The sequence below is a fragment of the Clavelina lepadiformis genome, chromosome 1 (assembly GCF_947623445.1).
Source record: "Clavelina lepadiformis chromosome 1, kaClaLepa1.1, whole genome shotgun sequence".
Classification (NCBI taxonomy): Eukaryota; Metazoa; Chordata; class Ascidiacea; order Aplousobranchia; family Clavelinidae; genus Clavelina; species Clavelina lepadiformis.
Window position 1 is genome coordinate 9,101,782 of NC_135240.1, and position 20,077 is coordinate 9,121,858.

General features: G+C 37.5%; 1 protein-coding gene across 1 annotated transcript; it reads left to right on the top strand.

Annotated features, from left to right (window-relative positions):
• Nucleotides 1-1,554: 1,554 nt before the first annotated feature.
• LOC143450327 (ovochymase-2-like) lies at nucleotides 1,555-6,346 on the top strand. Its single transcript, XM_076950831.1, has 9 exons — nucleotides 1,555-1,714; nucleotides 2,239-2,377; nucleotides 2,714-2,891; nucleotides 3,232-3,404; nucleotides 3,503-3,617; nucleotides 4,862-4,961; nucleotides 5,168-5,274; nucleotides 5,389-5,559; nucleotides 5,666-6,346. The coding sequence occupies exons 1-9, from the start codon at nucleotides 1,592-1,594 to the stop codon at nucleotides 6,198-6,200; spliced, it is 1,641 nt and encodes a 546-aa protein (XP_076806946.1). The 5' UTR covers nucleotides 1,555-1,591; the 3' UTR covers nucleotides 6,201-6,346.
• Nucleotides 6,347-20,077: the final 13,731 nt, after the last annotated feature.

Here is a 20,077-nt window from a genome sequence, read left to right on the forward strand (position 1 = left end):
CCAAAGCGGGATATTTGGGGTGCTGGTTTGCTTTCAGTTTATTTTAGCTTATATGCATTACTATCCACTTTTTTATCTGAATTCACTTTTTAGCTTTAAACTTGTACTTCCAGACAATACTTTTAGTTTATAAATGTTAGCTTATAAAAGGTGAATATAGCCTAGTAGATCTAGTGCGAGATGAATCATAAAAGTAGTGGGGTTGGAGCATAACTTTTTGTCATAAAGTTGGTTGTTTACAGTTAAAGTTTACATTTCACAGTCTTGCAACCATATAATTATAATTGCACATGTGTGTAGAAATATAATTAAGACCATTTTTTTAAATTTCTGATGTCCGCTTCATTCACAGCATAACCTAATCAAACCTGCTGCATTTGTGACACACTTCGTGCATAGCGTTAGCAGCCAGTAGACTACAGTTAAAGTAATTTTCGTTCCTTATCGATCATGTCGCATACATGGTAACCTTATACAGCGTATTATTATTCCCCTTGAATTGTTTATTTTAAAGCTTCTTCAAATGCAGAGACTATATAAGTGGCCTATGGCCAGCTACGACAAGCAGGTTGTAACGGCAAAGCTTTAAGACATTTATGTGGGCTACCGACCTTTAAATAATAGTAATTAAACAACTCAACCTTTTCAAATAAAAATCCTTTTTTCTTTTTACAAAACTTTTATGAACATTGCTCAGCAATAGCAACCAATATAAAAACTTAACTTTTCAGTCAAGCACCATACGATGTCGTATAGTCATACCAATGGTTAATCGGTTAACCGTTATAGTTGCTGGAAAGCTACTTGGGCCTGGAATATAAGTGTCAGCATAGGCAAAAGGGATAAACACATTTGACCGCAAAGAGCGTAATATTAAACTACCTGAAATGATGCAGATGACTTTTCCAGATCAATTTTTTAAAAAACCCTCATTGAATTTTGTGATGACTTTGCTTCAGGGCAAAATAGTTTTAGGTTATGACTGAAATCTATATGTAACCCTTTAATCTTAACAATTTTGTGATAATAGACGGTTCGTCTTGTGTTGGTAGCGTGACTCGAAAATTTATGGCATATAGGCCTAATCTTTTTGTTGTAGTGTATTCGGGAGCTTGGAAAGGCAATTGATGTTTTACGCTGTTGTAGTCACTTCATAAAAATTAGATAAAAGCCTTTCAATATTTGTCTATTTGGCAAACTTTGTTTGGAATCTGTACCTTACAAATCTCAGAAACAAAAAAGTGTATTGGCATGACGTTCGTTTTGTGAGTTGTTTTAGAGATGACAAAGTTTGTATTTTCTGGAATGTTTATATATAACTTACCGTACGCTAGGCTAGTTGTTAGGTCAATATCTGTATATATGGTTTTTGCTAGGTTTTACATCGAATAATAATCATTACGTAAATTGATTATAGCCGACAAGCTGTTTAATGAAAAATAGCTTTTTTTGTAGCAGCCTATTAATTGAAGAGTTAGTGAAGGTTTTTAAACTACTGAAAAACTATACGCTAAGTATATATACGATAAGTATAATAAAGTATAAAAAGCAACGTTTATTATTTGCATGTTCAGTTTCAGACATTTTAGCCATGCTATTGTTAAAATCTTATTTCACCTTTGCGGTGGTATCTATTTTCGGCGCATCGGTAGGTAAAACTGCCACCAGGGATGATCAGTACTTAGAAAAGAAGAACATGACTACACATAACGACGTAAGTGGTTTCATCTAAAATGATTCGTATGAAAAAATATTTTGTACATAAGATACAAAAATAAAATGGAAAGAGTAAGTATAACGAAATTTTAAATGTCGTCATGAGTGAAGTATCCCAATGTCACAATGCTGTATCGAGAGATTATGATGTCATAACTCTAGGCTTTCATTTGTGTTCGCAATCGTTAACTGAACCTGAAAAGTTTTCAAATAGGGTTTAATTAATGGAAATAATGCGCATTACCTATTAAGTTACACGGTTAACCTCAAAGAACAGCTTAAAAATAGTCTGCCATAAAAAACGGTCGTTAAGTTAATTATGTTTATGCCTTTAGCTCAAACGTTCCGTCTCGTTTACATTACACGTTAAAGTCGATTGGCTTATTCTGATAAACGAACCTAACAAATCAATTTCGGTATAATAACATGTCTATTACGAACATTTTTTCTGGTTTATTAGACAAGACAAACAGAAGTGTTTTTCATTTATTTGCGGTTTTAGAGATTTATTAAATTTTTCAGACGACGGAGACATGGTCAGATGATTGGAACGAGTATTGGTCTGATTGGATAAACATTGGTGTGTCGGACCCAAGTGGAAATTACAGCCTTACGGAAGAGATTGAATTTTTATCTCACTTACACACGTCATTCAAACTGGGTGGGACATTAACGATATGACAGGACATAAACCTTGTTCATAGTTCATAGTACTTACTGCAATATGCCATTATGCAACGTGGTGTACTGATATAATTACTATTGCCTATGCTAATTATGAAGATAAGGTTTATCCGACGTTGCATCCACGAAATACAAGTGACATAGTTTGGACTGCTACTTGTTTCTACCGGAATTGACCAAATAAAACTTCTCTGTTTTGTTGCCTGGCGCTTAAAATTTTTGTGACATAACGATTTTTAAAGAACCGCCTTTGAAGACCTGTACTTCCTGTCTTACCAGACGATAATTTAATTTTTTTTCCATTTATTTGCAGGTGAGCATCCATGTGTTGACACAAACCCAACCGAATGTCACGACTGGAGTAGGCTTGAGTACTGCACACACGAAAACTCCAGATACCGTACCTGGATGTCAGAGAACTGTCCACAAAGCTGCGGGATCTGCAAACACGAAAACAAAGAGCATTCCGCTATTGCGTGTGAGAATAAACGGTACATATGCATGACTAATCGTGGCTTTGAGAAGCAGATTAATTCAATTTGTTGTATGGATGGTTTGCCCTTCGGCTTAATCACACGCCATATTTTATTATACTTCAATGTATATATTATGTGTTAAATTGTCTTAATACACGTGATGTAACACGTGTTATAAAAGCTGTAAAAGTTTTATATCGTAATAACCTAGTAAATCTATTTTGCAGAACATTGCCTAAGCCCTATACCTTTTTTTCGGTGACCTAATTAGAATTTCGCAACGTCAAAGGACGAAAAATCAAAGGGGCAATTGCTCTATTATTCTCCATTATTGGTTCATGTTCCCTTTGTCCAGGCCTTCTTGTGACATATTGTTTCGCTTTTGCGTTGGGCCGTTTCGTGATCATATGACGACCTGGTGTCCAAGAACGTGCTCGAAATGTAATGACGAAACACATGCAAGAACTCTTGGCTCGACCAATCTGGGGAAAAACTATTCAGCCAAACCAGAAAATTACGAAAACACAGGTAGGAAAAAAATAATATCTTTCAAATTTTGGTGGTAGGATTGGATATAAAATTAAAATTACAAAAAGTACCGTATAACACTTATTGCCAACTTACAGGTAGCAATGCAACCAATGAAGTGTGTTACCCCAAAAACTGCGGAACGGTACCTGTCGAACAAGGACAGACACCTAAATTTCGTATCAAAAGAAGTTTTGGGCTACGAATTAACAGGTAAAATTAAGCCTGCATTACTCATAACGTTGAAAACGTTGAGAAAGTTTTCTTCAATGTAAGTTATACCACAACAGATCAATAATTATTTGTTACACTGTGGAGCAAGTTGATGATTGGCTAAGTAGCTTATGCACAAACCTGATGTTTATTTCAATCAGCTACATTACTTTTGACATAAATGACTGTTGAAATGAAATTTTATTTCATCATATTCACGTAGATGTCATAAACGCTTTTTCTTGTGGAAAACTCAACAATTTAAATTTTTATTTATACTGTTAAAAGTGATGGTGCACATCAAAAGCGGCATTCTTTCAATGCCAAACATTTAATGTAGCCAACAGCATCATAATGCAGCGCTATGTGACAAAAAATGAGGTACACCAAGCAAGAAGGCAGTAAAAATTAGGATTATTTTAAAAGTGTACTATAAAACAAACGGAAGTATTTCACAAGTTAACAACAAATTATGAATGTAAAACTATAGTAAACCTGTACCAAACTGTTGAAAACTTAAACAAGTACATATCACTCCTTACAATAACAGTGCTTTAACTTTGTTGTTCGTTTTGTGTATAAATGGTGTTGTTATTACACTAAACTTTATTGTTCGGTCGGTGAAACCTTTCACGGTTAAAAGTTAATTGAAGTTTTCTAAAATCAAAGAATTGAATTTGTAATAGGTGCAATGGAATCTACGTAGCAATTATCAAGCACGTCGCATGACAGCATAAACCAAACATACGTTGAAAGCTATTTTTAAAAGTCTATATAAAAAACTTTCTGCAACCTAAGTGGAAGTTTGGAAACCATTAATTTACCAAACGTAGAATAACTGTCACAGCTTCAAGAAGGATCTTTAGAAAGCCTGAAATTATAATCGGACTTGATATATGCGTAGACAGTATAATTGTCTGGGAATGAAATCCGAAATAAAATTGGCTTACCGCCATCAACATCTGTCTCATCACCCTATGGCAAAAATAATACGTTAAGCTAAATCGACAATAGTTTACCGTCATAAAGTTCAAATCGAAAACCTGTAGATTAAGTTGTCATTATAATAATTACTTCAGTCCGCAGACAAAAAATTACCCGGAATAAAGGCCGCATTCATAAATTATCATAACCGCTTCTTATTCAAGGGCACAGGTTGTGCAGTAAATTGCATGCGAAAGGCAACTCTTTTGAAGTAATTATGGTTATAATTTTGCCACTCTCATTAAATTTTTAATTTTCAGACTATCGCAAGTGCCTTATCCAAATATTATTATGAAGATCGTCGGCGGATCTCGAGCCAAAAAAGGTCAATGGCCGTGGCACGGTTTATTGGTACAGCAGGTGAGCCTCCTTTGAAAAGTGATTTTCGTGATTAAATTATCCCTATAAGCATATGATAATATAAATGCTGTCATGAATATGGGAAAGAACAGGATTGCCTGTCAACGGTAAACAGCTGCTTTCGAGTATATGCATTCAAAAATCTAAATTGAAATCCAGTCATATTTCAGCTCCGTTTGACGATGGTGTTTTTCGATATACTATAGGTTGATCAGCATGCTCGGTTTTGTGGAATTACCATCATTTGTAAACATTGGTTGGTAACTGCGGCACATTGCCTCTCGTCTAGGGAGCATGGTTTTTCCCAAGACAGGTATAGTGTTTACTTTTTCTTCAAAGTTGGACAAAGGGTTATGCGGAAGTCATGTGAGTCAACTAAATTTACAATAAGTTATAAAGTTAACATATAAAATATTTTTTATTACAGAGACATGTTAAGTACATTTTCGCTTTACGTTGGGCGCCACCAGGGCCTGTTTGGTTACAGGGAGATTGCGACGCAAGTGTTTACGGAAGAACACATCGACCGTTTCATCATACATCCGCAGTTTCGTCTTGCGCCAAATTTCTCACATGACATAGCTCTTATTAAACTGAGGTTTGTACAAAACTGTGTTTATGATTATATTACCAAAGAAGGTAGTATAGCATTAGAAAGTAACTTTGTTGATATTCCTGGTTTAATTTGAAGAAAATGTGTGCAGGAAAAACTCGCCAATCCAGTACAACCGGTTTGTTCAGCCAATATGTATACCAGAAGTAAACAACTTGAAAGAAGGTGACTTTCTCACCACCTACGGCTGGGGTGCTACTATGGGACGAGGTCCGTCTCCCCAGTATTTAAAATACGTTAAACTTCCCTTTATTAGCCATGGGGACTGTCGAGACCGCGTATGGGGTTTGCGAAAAAAAGGGACTATTTGCGCTGGGGGTACTGCACATAAGGATACTTGTACCGGTGATTCAGGTGGCTCGTTAGTCATGCCCTTAAAAACAAATAGCACAAGTCAGGTTCGAAGATATGGATTTTACGGCATCACAAGCTATGGCAGCCAGTATTGCAACTCTAGGACTCCGTATAAGCCAGGGATCTATACTGATGTCACCTATTACCACAGCTGGATTAGAGAGCAAACAAATGGCTGTTGCCCGACCGATGATGGCTTGACCACGCGTGTAACGCCAACGCAAGAGAGCGAGGACGACTTAGGTCAGTATCGAAGCGGATCATCAAAATAAAATTTTCTCTAAAGCAAAATATGACATTATTATGGGATCTTGCCAAGAAAGATAAGCTTGCCCTTCAAGCGGTGATCTTTAGGTGTTAACGTTTTTGTATTTATCACTTATGACAAGGTGTTTTCAAATAAAGGAACGACGTTTCATTGCTTGTTCATGCTAGAGACCAAAATTGGCAAGCAGCAATCTCACATTACGTAGAAACCTTACTTGTGGATCTTTATCGGTCTACATGTATTAGTACTCAACACAACTAAAAGCCATCCTTTTTACACTTTATTCCGTTTATGTTTATGAAATTATTGCGCACAAAATTGCAAAGCGAAGTGCTTAAGCAATTAACCAAACTAATAAAACTGTAACATCATGAATGATGTGTGTTCCACTTCATGACTATTTATGTCCCACATTGCGTTGGCCAAAGTTGATTAATTTATACACTCTTGCTCAGGACCGTAACTATGTTGCTTCGGCTCCAGAGGAGGCTGTGAGTAAGGTGCCGACAGCCTCTACAACTATATTACTGCATTGTGTCTGACCTAGTTTTTCTTATAACGGAGGCAAAATGTTGTTCAAGTTTAGGGCCATTAAGCCGGTAGGTATGCTGCCACTTTGCTGGAGCAAGCTCATATAACTGCTGCTATGCCAAAGACACGTCTGCATTGATAAAGTAAATTTGAGATTTGACTACAAAATTCTTGTCTCCAGACTCCAGAGGTTACGGCAAAGAAACACTGTAGAGGAGCAAACAACAATTGCCATGATTAATGTCACACAACCATTTTAATCTTCTAACTTAAATGACAGTTTAAAGTGAGGGGCAAGTCCAAAAACAAGTTGGCCTAAAATCATGGAGTAGTTGTCAATAAATATATATTGGAGAAAGTATTTGTTCTGATTTGCAGCAGTAAAGCAATTATTGCTACAAATATATGGCAAAAATCGAAAATTTATCGTTTAATTATGACGTAGAGCACGGCTCTTATTACGTCACCATAAAACAAACCATGGGAATGACTTTGCATTTGGATCAAGTATGAACAAAATATTTCGTGTGGCTGAAAAGTGATACGAATAAGTAAAGCGTACTTATGGCATAGGTTAAAACAGTTAAACATGGTGTACCGACACTTAATCACGCGACACTTAATCACCGACACATAATCACTTGGACACTTAATCACGCGACACATAATCACTTGGACATTTAATCACGCGACACATAATCACTTGGACACTTAATCAAGCGACACTTAATCACGCGACACATAATCACTTGGACACGACAGCACTTGGACAGCGCCTTTGTCTATAGCCTGCCGCTGTCTTACCGTTGTAAATCGTGATTATTTTAATTTAACGGACATTACTATGACTAATAAAAACGGAACGATTCAGTGGCGTTGCAAACTCTACCAAAAAAGTCGGTGCCAACGGACATTACTATGACTAATAAGGTAGTGCAGTTTAGCTTAACATCGAAAGGGAAACAATCGGTGCTGCACAAACAGTACGAGTTTGTCAAACACCGTGAGTACGCAAACGGAACGATTCAGTGGCGTTGCAAACTGTACCAAAAAAGTCGGTGCCAGGCTCGTATAACAACCGTAGGAGACCAAATCATAACTGACGCTGATGCTGAACATAACCACGGCGGCAACAAAGAGTCGGCTTTGGCAAGACAGGCTATCAGTCAAATGAAGGTGAATATGGGTGAACTGTCAGCCAGTACAAGCAACGTCATCGGGTCTGTAAGCAGAGACTTGGAACCAGGTGTACTCATGGCGCTGCCAAAAAAGCAATCTTTGAAGCGGACCTTGCAGAGAAAACGTCGCGAACTGCAGACTGTACACTGTACGGCCGCTCTACAGTCTCTGATGGATACTAATTTCACAATACCAGAAACATTCCAGCACATGATTTTGCACGACTCTGGACCTGGAAACAATCGTCTGATTCTTCTTGGTAGCAGGGATCTGCTAGAGTCTAGACGGTTTGGCCAGAGCGAAATTGTGGCTAGCTGATGGAACGTTCAAGGTTGTACCGTTTTTGTTCTTTCAACTGTACACAGTACATTTTGAACTTGTTCCCGGTATTATTCCTGCAGCAGTTTACTGCCTCGTTCAAAATAAAACGCGAGCAACGTACGATCGCATCCTTGATGCAATTAAAAGAATGATCCCCACTGCTGCACCGGAATGCGTTTTGCTCGATTTTGAGACTGCCGCAGTAAGTGTTTTCCGCACAGCAAATGTTAGGAGTTGTTATTTTCACCTTACGCAAAGCGTCCTGCGCAAAGTTAATGAAACTGGCATGAAATGTGACTACGAGTCTAATGACGAATTAAGAACAGCTGTTCGGTGTTTACCAGCTTTAGCCATTATCCCTTCCTCTGACTTAGTCGAGTCATTTCTGATCTTAGCTGATAGCATGCCCGATCACGAGAAGATGTCTGAGCTGCTTTCGTATTTCGAACACACATATATCAGAGGCAGACGATGTCCGGGACGTGGTGAAAATTACGGCTTAGCCATCTTTCCAATCGAAAGTTGGAATCATTACGAAGCCGGGGCAGGTTGCATTGCAAGAACGAATGCAGTCGAAGGTTGGCATTTTGGTCTCCAAGCGCTTTTTCAATGCCACCACCCGACATTGTGGACTTTCATACAGGGAATTGAAAAAGACCTTCAAATGCAACGTGCAACTTTTCTGCAAGGAATTGCTGGTACTCAACCTTCTTTTCCAAAGCGGTACAAGGCACTGAAACTGCGCGTGCAAAACACAGTTGACCGTTATCTGTCAAGCGAGATTTTAGTTTATCTTCGTGCAGTTGTTCACATTTCCCATGTGTAGACTTGCAATTTTCGATACTGTAAATGTGTGATTAAATGTGGCGTGATTAAATGTCCAAGTGATTATGTGAAACTGCTGCACCAGCCAAATCAGAACGTCTCACACTGGCTGTTTCTCAGGACCGCCCTTGTTTTTACTTTTTACCCGATATTCTGGAACGTCTTTCGATGCACAGTCCAATTGATCATGTAGCCTAAATACTCTGTTCAGCGAATTCAGTGAATCACGACATTCAATGCGCACCCTATTCTCGAAGTGAATCGACTGTATTTGGGTTGAGGGTTTGTAATGAAATGGAGGTTTATCGTTCCTTTGCCTGTAAGAACGACCACTTCAATTACAATGTTTGTCTGTAGAATTGCTTAATGTCCTCGAAGTGAAATGAGTCTCAGGTCGTTGTTTCGCTTCTCTTAATCTTAGAATCAATTGTACACCTCGACAACTGTATAATCTGGTTATATTGGAGTTTCATTGAACGAACAAATCAAGATAGAACATTGTGACAGCAACAGCACAAAGACATGTTGCGGCGTTGAACGTAGAAACCAAAAGAGACTGAATGAATCAAAATGCACGCACAGTAAGAGGGAAGCATCGATTACGTCACGCAGTGTTATGCTTCGCTGATTCGATAGACGAGAATTCTATGTCGTACACAATTTTATATTATATTAAGTGATATATTTATCACAGGTTCTTGAATTTTTTGAGACGCGTCCTCCTTTGACGATGCCTAAATAACTCGCGCCCCAACTTACAGTATTGCAAAATCAAAAACCATTAAACAAAATAAATATTTTGTTTGCATGTAACTTTCATCAATGGTAAGGATGTAGCTGCTTTTTGAAAACCAAACATTTGACAACCGACAGCAATTGACTGTCCAGCTTGGTTGTGAAAGCATTTTTTAGTCATAATTAGGGCAAGTTTTTGCAACTTTTTTTTACAGCTTCCGGCAGCTTCCTAAATACTCACAATTTACGTAGAATGATGTTTTAAGCTGTTTGTAGGAATTTTATATTGCAACTTTTTGCAACTTTTTTCATTTTTTCATGCAACTTTTTACTGCAACTTTTATCAAGTATTGCGCAAAACGTAAAGGAGTGATTTAAAAAGCATGCCATAAAACTATTTCTAGTATGGTTCTATTCCTTTTAATTTGCATAACAAAGAGCTATGTGATGGATTAGCTGCATCTCAATGTTATCTATGACGCAACACTTGGCTTACAAGCTAAAAGTTCACCAACCCGTTCAACCCGTAGAAGTTCACCAACACCGATTGTTGCGCAATAATGCTTCTGAGACTGATTGAATGAGGTTAGAGTGCTAGTTGTCAGTTAGGACACTTGTTTATATAGTGCAGTGTTGATTGACTGTTGGTATTTTTTAAATTATGTGTTTGCCAGGACAGGGTAAGCATTTAGCCTGTCTAACAATTTAGTTTGGACATCCATGGTCTAAGGAATAGAGCAGTCAGTAAAATCTACTTTTTAGGCTACAGATACCTTTTTAGTAAAATATTTATACAAGAATGCCAAAAGAAGCGGAATCGTCACTTTCCAAGGTGCGAGCCTACGTAGCACGCTACCATGCGGAATTCATGGCCACTGCTCGTGGAGAACTATTTTGTACACTATGCTCTACAATTGTGTCGCATGACAGGAAATTTTCAGTAGACAAACATCGTCAGAGTACAAAGCATCGCAAGGCCATGTCGTCAACATCGCAGCAACGACAGCAGTCGCTAAGCATACCAACAACTAGTTTCGAGTGGAATGATTATGTTGGCAAAGTGACAGCTGCTTTCCTTTCAGCAGATATTCCCCTCTACAAGCTTAACAATCCTGACCTGCAGGCCCTATTTAAATATATTGGTCAAAAAGCTCCATCTGAGTCAGCATGCCGAAACCGAATTGATAATATGGGTAAATGTGAAGTTAATCGAATTTGCAATATTCTATTAGATAAGCTCATTTTCATGGTCATTGATGAATCTGATATTTCAGGATCCAAATATTTAAACACCCTTGTCGGAGATATAGAACAGCCACAAACAAGTTATCTTTTGCATTGTAAGATTCTTGGCACATCACCAAATCAGCAAACCATTGTACATGCTGTAGATCAGTGTTTCTCAAACTTTTTGCGATCGCGTACCACTCGTTCGTTTTTTTTGCTACACTGCGTACCACCTGGCTCCTGAATGACTTATTTTACTCAAATGTACCGGTATTTATTAGTTATTACCGTTATTACTATACCATAACACCAATGAATAGCAAGAAAACACAATTTAATTTGATAGAAGCAACTGTTTCTTCTGCACAAGCTTGTCTATCCGGGGCAACACATTACTCACAGCACATCGAAAATCATGTTCAGCGGTACGCGGTACCACTTAAAAAGCTCTCGCGTACCACTAGTGGTACGCGTACCACAGTTTGAGAACCACTGCTGTAGATGATGCAATACGCACACTACAAACAGACAGAGATAATTTTATCCTGTTCCTCACAGATGCTGCAAGGTACATGACAGCAGCAGGTCGTGTTGTTAAAGAAACATTTCCAAGGCTGTTTCACATCACCTGTGTAGCTCATGCGCTACATAATGCAGCCGAACGAATCCGGAATAATTATGAGGATGTTGACAACCTAATTGCTGCAGTAAAAGCTGCAGTGGTGAAAAATAAAGATCGACGAGCAAAGTTTTCAGCAATCAACAGTCCCCCACAACCCGTAGTCACCAGATGGGGAAGTTGGCTGAAGGCAACAGAATACTATGCCAAAAATTTTCCGCAAGTTCTTGAGATTGTTAATGCTTTTGAAGGTACAGGGCTGTTAGTGATGAAAGCGAAGAAAGCAGTTGCGGCTGAAAGCCTTCCTAGAAGCCTAAGAGAAATTTATCAATGTTATATTAAACTTGTTGATGAAATACAAAGAGCAGAGAGCACAAAATATAGCGTTGCTCAAGCCTATGAAAGAGGTTACACATTTGAGTTTGGCAGCGATCCATCTGGAATAAAATTGTATTTGGATCATCGATTTGAACTGAACAGTGATCTAAAAGCAATTGTGGAAATGACCCGACCAAACATCAGTCCAGAACTGTATGCCAAATTGTTAAATTGCCAAGCAACTTCATGCTCTGTGGAACGAAGTTTTAGCATGCTACGCAAACTGTTGGCAAACGATCGCCATTTCTCCCCAGACAATGTGTGGAAATACTTGGCACTATATGTAAATAGATCGCTTCATTAATTCACTATCGTTTAAATTTGAGTTATTGTTGAGCGTTATTTTCTTGCTGCGTACCGGCAAAAAATGAATTTTCGGCGGTCTAAAATAAATGCAACTTTTTACTGCAACTTTTGTTAAAAATAAATGCAACTTTCTCACGTTTTTAGTGCAACAAAAACTTGCCCTAGTCATAATTCATAGAGTTAGTCATTTTTCGCGACCCCTTTATGAACCTCACAGTTTGAAAACCACTGGGTTAAGCCATTATTGCCAAAATTATATCAAAAATTTGGTCTTCTTTTATGATGGTGATCGCGGGGTTTATGACGTCACAATGTAAATACAATGTACTTGATGTTTCTATTATTGTGACGTAATAATTATTACCAATTTGGTCAAGCTTGAGCAAAGAATTGGCCTTTTTGCCACCTATTTATGGCAATAACTGCTTAATCGCTATATATTAGTGAAACAACTTTATTCAGTTTATTTACTGACAACTAATTTTGATTTAAGGCCAACTTTCTGTTGGATTTGTCCTAGGACCTAGAACTTCCGGGATTTGCCCTTCACTTTAATCAATGCCTTTATAATACAGGCTTGGACAATCGTTTTTACTTTTTTCTTTATTTCCTTTTTCTCTTTTGGAGCATTCTCGGATTCGGCTTCTCTGCCAAGTCACACTTGACTGCATTCAAAGAAAAACAGCATGTTATGTTTTCAATATTCATATTCAACAACGATCGAAATTTAGCACATACATTTTTTTGACATAAAAATGAAATTCCTCATTAAATTAAATCATAACCGTTGTTTGTATTAAACTAAAGTAAAATATTTCGCTATTGTTTAAACGACTAAAGTAGCAACCTTAAGATTAACTTGGTTCTATGTATTTAAAATGAAGGCACTTGTAAGTTAACTTTAAGCCGTTACTTCTACTACAGTACTAACTTTGCAACCTTTTCCTAGCAATGTTTGCAGTTTGAATACTGTACTTCTGTTTAGAATAATTGTATAAGTAGAAATGCATAATTTTGAAAAATGGAGCGATGATGAATGCCTAGTGGAGGCGATGGAGCAGGTGATGACGATTCCCATAACAATATGCAGTATCCCTGCGTAACGTGCGAGAAAAAATTTATAACTAAAGCAGGCCTGAAGTCGCATGTGAGTCGAATTCATACGGAGTTAAATATCATTTCAGAAAAAAGTTCAGGAGATCCGTGGTCATTAGCCTTTAGCAATTGCAAAATGAAGTTAGATAAACCACCCATGTCAGCCTTTGTACTCCAACAAGTGCATTCGCTATACGAACGGAACAGAAACCGAGAGCAATTTATGAAAGCTTATATGAAATCTATGCACAAAAACTCACTCACTCTGGTCGAAAGAACAATGCTTACTGAGCTCTTGTCGTTGCTGACTGAAAAAATGAATAAAGGCAATATCGACTCACACCTTCGTGCAAAATCAACTTCGTGCGATCTTTCTGATGTGGAAAAAGATGTATGCAATTGCATTGGCGGCAGAGTTTTAAAATCGTTGTACTACAAGACTGGTGATGTGTCCTTAAAGCACATGCAAGGCAACAATTGTTCAAGTGTAAAAACCTGCTGGGATTAATGCTTAATGAGAAAGCTTTAAATGTGTTCTACGCTCTAGATTCTAGAAACACAGGTCAAACTATTCCTGCAAAAATCGAACGCAAAATTAGATTATGAAGCAATTTTTGAAAATGTGCTTGTTGACGCCATTACCGGCGATATTATTTCAGGGATGGACCCTGAACTGTTGAAAAATTTATTTGAAGAGTAGGCTACATTAGGATCAGAGGTCATTCCTATGCTAAACGTCTAACGGAGCTTTTTCACAAGCGGAAAACACTAACTGCAAAAGTCAGGAACGTCTTTATAATTTCACAAATACAGCCAGAACGCATGTACATATAAATCGCATCATTTACTTTGTCTTACATTTTATGCATACACACAGTTTAAACCTATTCCACTTGGTACACAGAAAATGCAAGGGAAGGACATCATTTCGAAGTGATCTTTCAAGCTTTCAGCTAACACAAAATGAATGACAGATTAGATGCAAACTACGTTTTATTTACAAAGGGCACGACGTAATAAAAGCACAACTGAAAAAAGCAGTGGTCATGACATCTAGTTAGTGATTTTATAACATTGAAATTACGAGCTCTTTCACCAAACTATTTAAGATTGGGATTTCTACTGCAACCACCTTACTCTCTAATTTGACCAAAATACCCATCAAGGACATCCTGAGACACACGCCTCAGCATAACAAACTTTGCACCTGCAGCAAGTGTCATTTTTACCAGTTGAACCAATGATAATGCTGTTATAATCAAACCTGACGTATGGGTTGCTTGTGAAACCATCTTTTTACATTCTGCAGGTGTAAAAGAATCTCCATTTTTTTGAACGATTGGTTACAATGTCTAGCCAGATATTAAAATACCCCACAAAATCATTTTTTGGCCAGTCAATTCTCCAGTCATTTCCCGCACAGAATGGCTGTTCATATGCTTGTACATATTGTTTATATAAACTTTGTATTTTGACTGGTCATATTCTGACGGGTACAGCAGCATTAGCTGGCCGTCATTTGCTAATTCACTCTTCCAAAACTGAAGTCTTTTTACTGACTGCATAGCTTCTTTCACAAAACCATTAAAAGTTTTGCAAGAAGTGTCTTGGCTGTAAGGCTTTCTACGTTTACGAGGATGACACTTTTTTGATGTAACAGATTTTTCTGGCAAATTAAGTTTAGGAATAGATCCAACAAATAACTCCAATCTTGACTTATCTGCGTTTAACATAAAATAACCGCAATAACATGTTCTTACTTGGATCTGTACCATGAATTAAACCTCAATATTCTTGTATGGCGAAGGTAGAGCGGGTGCGTTGTTCCGTTGTTGACTCCTGACTCAGAAGGCTGTTATTTCTGTTCACTGTCTCCTTCGCTCATATATTGAAATAAATGAACACGAGGTTCTGAGTTTAACCTTTACTCAAACTCATGTCCTGCGCGCAGGCAGTGCAAAACGGAATGGGTCGGTAAAACGAACGAGCAGTGCCGAAATCAACACGTGCTGGGAGCATCGCGAGGGCGCCAACCTGTGACAAACCAAACAAAACACCCAAAGGCCGCTACACTTGCAAAGTGACCTGTTTGCAAGATTCATGATTCATTCCATTACACAGCAGGCTAGCTTAATAGGCATTGAGTATAGGGCATAGGTTACAATATTGGCCTACAGACAATAATAATAATTCATCATTACTCTAAGTTATAATATAATGCAGAAAAACTTACGTTTAACATAATCATTTTCTTCAAAATGTCTTGCACAAATTCTAACACTGTCTCTTACATATAGCGACTTTATGCCAGAATCTGGTCTAAGACCCAAGATAATCTTCTCCAGACTCTCTGCCCACTTTCTTTTTTCACCAGAACAAAATTTTTTAACCGGTACACAAAAAAGGGGATCGGGTCTTTTAGAATCACATAATGGAATGCAGCAGTGGTTACTCATAGTCAGTGGTGTATTCATAAAAAAGAAGAGAGAGTTCAACAATAACCAACAAGATTAGCTTAATTAAGCGGAAAATCATTCCTAGAAATGGGAAAAAGCGGAACAACTCATGTAAAAGTAGGAACTCAAGATCCCCAATCAAACAAAAGTGAAGGGACGGCGATCTCCAAGTTGCAAAACACTACTGTTCATGGCTTACTTTACGAACCTTTAATTTTTCTTATCCTATTTTGGTATTATTTTCAAGTACTACAAAGTTTTACAGAATCTAAACTAAAAGCCTTTAACGCACACATTCCCCTAACATCCAAGTAGCCTAGGCCTACGTCAAGCAGCCTACATCGTGAAGACGCAAAATCGTTTCCAAAGTCGTTTCAAATCACTGTTCTTTTTCTTAAACGCGTGAACGCCTTGACGGCGGCAAAAAGATCTGATTGGCTAGAGCAGTTATATCCAAGCACGTATTATAAAAGGATTGCTTTTATGCACTATTAATTTTTATATTCGGTTTCGTTGGACGAGTTAGATTTCTATAGTTTGACAAGTACGCGTTTATATTTTGCCATTTATCACAGTGGGCTGGTTTGTTTATTTCCTTGTTTTATTTTAGGCGTAATCTGAAAACCTGAAACTTCAGAACGCAGAAGTGGTTGAATGTAGGAAATGTGCAGGGCCTGCACTGTAGGCTATTTTATGTTAGCACGGTTTTGGGCTGTGACGGAAAATCAAGAAAAGTATCATGAATGCGCAAACCAGGAACTGGCTGGAAGTCTTGTAGCCCCTAACTGGAAAGTAGGGAAGTTTTGGATGAAAAGTCGTGGGTATAAAGACGCAAGTGATGGTGTGCGCGAAACCTCAATTCTTTGTTTATTTATTATATTCTGGCATTCAAACAACCAGTTTTCGACGAGAAATCTTGCGTACAAACACGCAAATTGTGTAGTATTACGTATACACTGGACTGAAACCTCAGTTCTTAGTTTATTTGTTATAAATCGACGTCGTGAGTAAAATAGTCGGCGTACACCCAGATTGGAAAGTTTGCTAAGTGCGCGGGGATTAAAATTAATTCTGTAATTGAGCATATAATACACTCGAGATTACCACTACCCAAGACTGGAATCTAGGGCCTTTCCCGTTTCCGCCGAAGATGTACGGTGGAAAACCAAAAGCAATTTTTACGCTGGTGGATTTTCTTGTATAAACTATTTTGATTGCTGACGTAAATCTTCGGTGGACAAAGTTTGCCGATTCCACTCTGGCCACTAGCCTAGGCCTATTTCTCTGGAAAAATTGTTTTGTTCAATGCTCTATTTTACAGTTTCTTGTTAATCTTTCAACCTAAAATAAATTACCTTCTAATCTAAGTCTAATTTTGGTTAAACCCTAAATAATTAAAATCATGTTTTTGCATACCAATTCTCCTCACTTATCCACATATCTTTCACTATGGGCCATGTGACCTACTTTCGGTAAAATAGTCATTCTCCACACTATTTCCAAGTTAATGCTGCTATTTTTTTGGGTGGCAAGAATTTTTTGATTGCTTATACTTAACAATGAAAATTGTTGACCCACTTTCTTTCTTTTTTAAGTTACAAGCATACTGGGCATCAGGTTGTAAAAATTTTACTCAGGAGAGTAACATGTGAACTCCTTTACGCGAAAAAAAAATTGAAAATATTTTACCTACTTCTTATTATACAGTGGTTTAAAGTTAAATTGATCGTGAGGAAAATTATTAGGATTTAAGTGAACCTGAATGTTATACAGTTTGCGCTACAAAATAGCGCTAAATACAGCAAAATCCTTTTTACTTTGTGCAGCTCTTTGTTTATCACTAAAGTGATGTAGGTAAGGTCAGCAGATTCAACTTGAGAATATGTTCTGCCCCCTCAAAATTCCCAGGCGGAAGGCATGCCGGGCCCGGCAGTAATTACTGTACTGTACAAGCTGTATCACCATGTCAATCTCATGTTCTCATTAAACCATAAAACAGACATACCCATGTCAGTGATGTCACATTTCCAGAAAGCATTCTGTTATACAATGCAGTAATTTATAACAGAATTATATGTGTACATATATATATATATGTAGTTATTTATTTGCACATGCTTGAATGGCAATAAAAAAACGGATGATGCTAAAAAAATAGTTGGCTGTTACAGGTATTAATTCTCTGTTTCTGTGCTTGTCTATATAACTACCTTTATTGTCTTATCATATATATACTTTATATCAGGGGTGGGCAAACTTTTTGTACTGAGGACCACATTTGAAAAAATGTTGCAGCCGGGGGGCCGCACACTCTCATTACAAAGTAGGAAAATTTACCCGGTGTGTAAATAAACGCATATTCATATTAAACACAATTTTTTTATTTCACACTCAGTTACGTTTAAAGCTATGCAATCATCATCACAAAAGTTAATGAGACTTGTGCAACTGTTCACAGTTTTTCACAATCTTCTGCAAATTGGAAGCAAGTTTGCTGGTAGATATCCTCATAACATCACGCAAGTTGGTGTATGTCAGCATTTACATTTTTTCCTGTCAAAGCACGAGCTCCATCAGTTGTTACACTTGCCATTTTATTCCACTCCAGCCCAGTTCTTGCAATACAGTTTTCAACAGCACGAAAAAAGTCCTTACCAGTTGTTCTGTCTTTTAGGGACTCGACACTAAGTAGCTCTTCAGTCAGTTGAAAATTAGCATCCATTCCCCGTATAAATACCAACAACTGTGCAGTGTCTTGTACATCGGTGCTTTCATCCAATGCAAGTGAATATCACAAAAATTGCTTGCTTGTATCCTTCAGTTGACTCATGAGATCGTCACTTATTTTTCCAACACGTCTAACCACAGTTCTCCTCGATAAGGCAATGCTATCCATTTTGGTTTTCTGTTCTGGACACATGATATTAGCTGCGTCAGAAATGCATTCCTTGATAAACTCACCGCCTGAAAACGGCTTGTTCTTTTTTGCAAGTTTGTAAGAAACCATAAAACTGGCTTCCGTTGCAGCATCTTGTATGGTCGACTGTTTTGTGAAAACACTATGTTGTTTCTTCAGCTTGTTCACTAGCTCTTGGCATTTCCGTTTTCTTTCTTCACTGGTGAAATTTTGTCCAAAGTTTGCGTGCTTGGTTTGCTTGTGTCTTTTTAAATTGTACTCCTTGAAAACAGCCACGGACTCACGGCACAACAAGCAAACTGCTTTATTCCCAATTTCGATAAAATAGTATTTAACAGTCCATTCCTTATTGAAAACACGACTTTCGTCTTCAATCTTTCGCTTCTTAACAGCACTCATTATTTTAACAGAGTAAAAATATAAATCTTTTATTTTTTAACAAAAATCCTGTCAAAGTAGAAAACATTAAACTGTGCGTCTCAAATAACAATGAAAAGCTATTTGGAGGAAAGTAGAAGTACTGGTAGGCCTACGGTAGCCGCTACCGTATTTGTATTTTATGATCAAACAATGCGTGAGAAGTGTACGGCTAGTTGCTGAGAGCATGTTGCAATACATGCGCGACTGACGTGTGTGTGTTTATGCACTGAAAGTGAAGAGAAAAACACTCGTAAAGGGAATAATATTTTGTCATGTAACCTGTTTAATTAAAACAATAAGTGATGAGTAGGAGTTTCTGCAAGTGCCGGCGGGCCCGCGGGCTGTAGTTTGCCCACCCCTGCTTTATATAAAAGATATTTCTTAATATATATTAATTCTTAACATACTTTAACGATAATATAATATCATTTTTTTCAATTCTTTTTTGTGTATTTTTTAGAATGTGATAGCTCATTTATGGTAAACTTTTTGGCTTGTTCTTTCCCAAAAGCCTGACATGTTATTACATCTTGATGGTGCAAAATTGGTTGTGAGATATTTCTTAGTGCTCTACAACAGACATGAGTAGGTGTGTGAGGTGTGGGGCACAAAACAGATCATGTATGGGACAGTTCACATATTGGAACTAGCGTATACTATATACATACGCTTCATCAAAAGTGTATTTTTATTCTTTTCAATAGTTAACTCTACAAAATGCTCTCTTTGACAAAAATACATCTCTAAAAAGAAATTGTTTTCTGGAAAATTGAATTAATCGTCATTTATCCTATAACTTGGGAAGAATTAAAGCGGCTTACAAGTATCATACAGTTGTGATTACTATAACTAAAGCAGGAAAACTCATTTTT

Bases quoted from the DNA above. Each gene is read 5' to 3' on its own strand.
- LOC143450327 (XM_076950831.1), top strand. From the start codon at position 1,592: ATGCTATTGTTAAAATCTTATTTCACCTTTGCGGTGGTATCTATTTTC. The intron at 4,962-5,167 runs GTGAGCCTCCTT...GATATACTATAG, and splicing joins ACGGTTTATTGGTACAGCAG to GTTGATCAGCATGCTCGGTT. The intron at 5,560-5,665 runs GTTTGTACAAAA...AAATGTGTGCAG, and splicing joins ATAGCTCTTATTAAACTGAG to GAAAAACTCGCCAATCCAGT.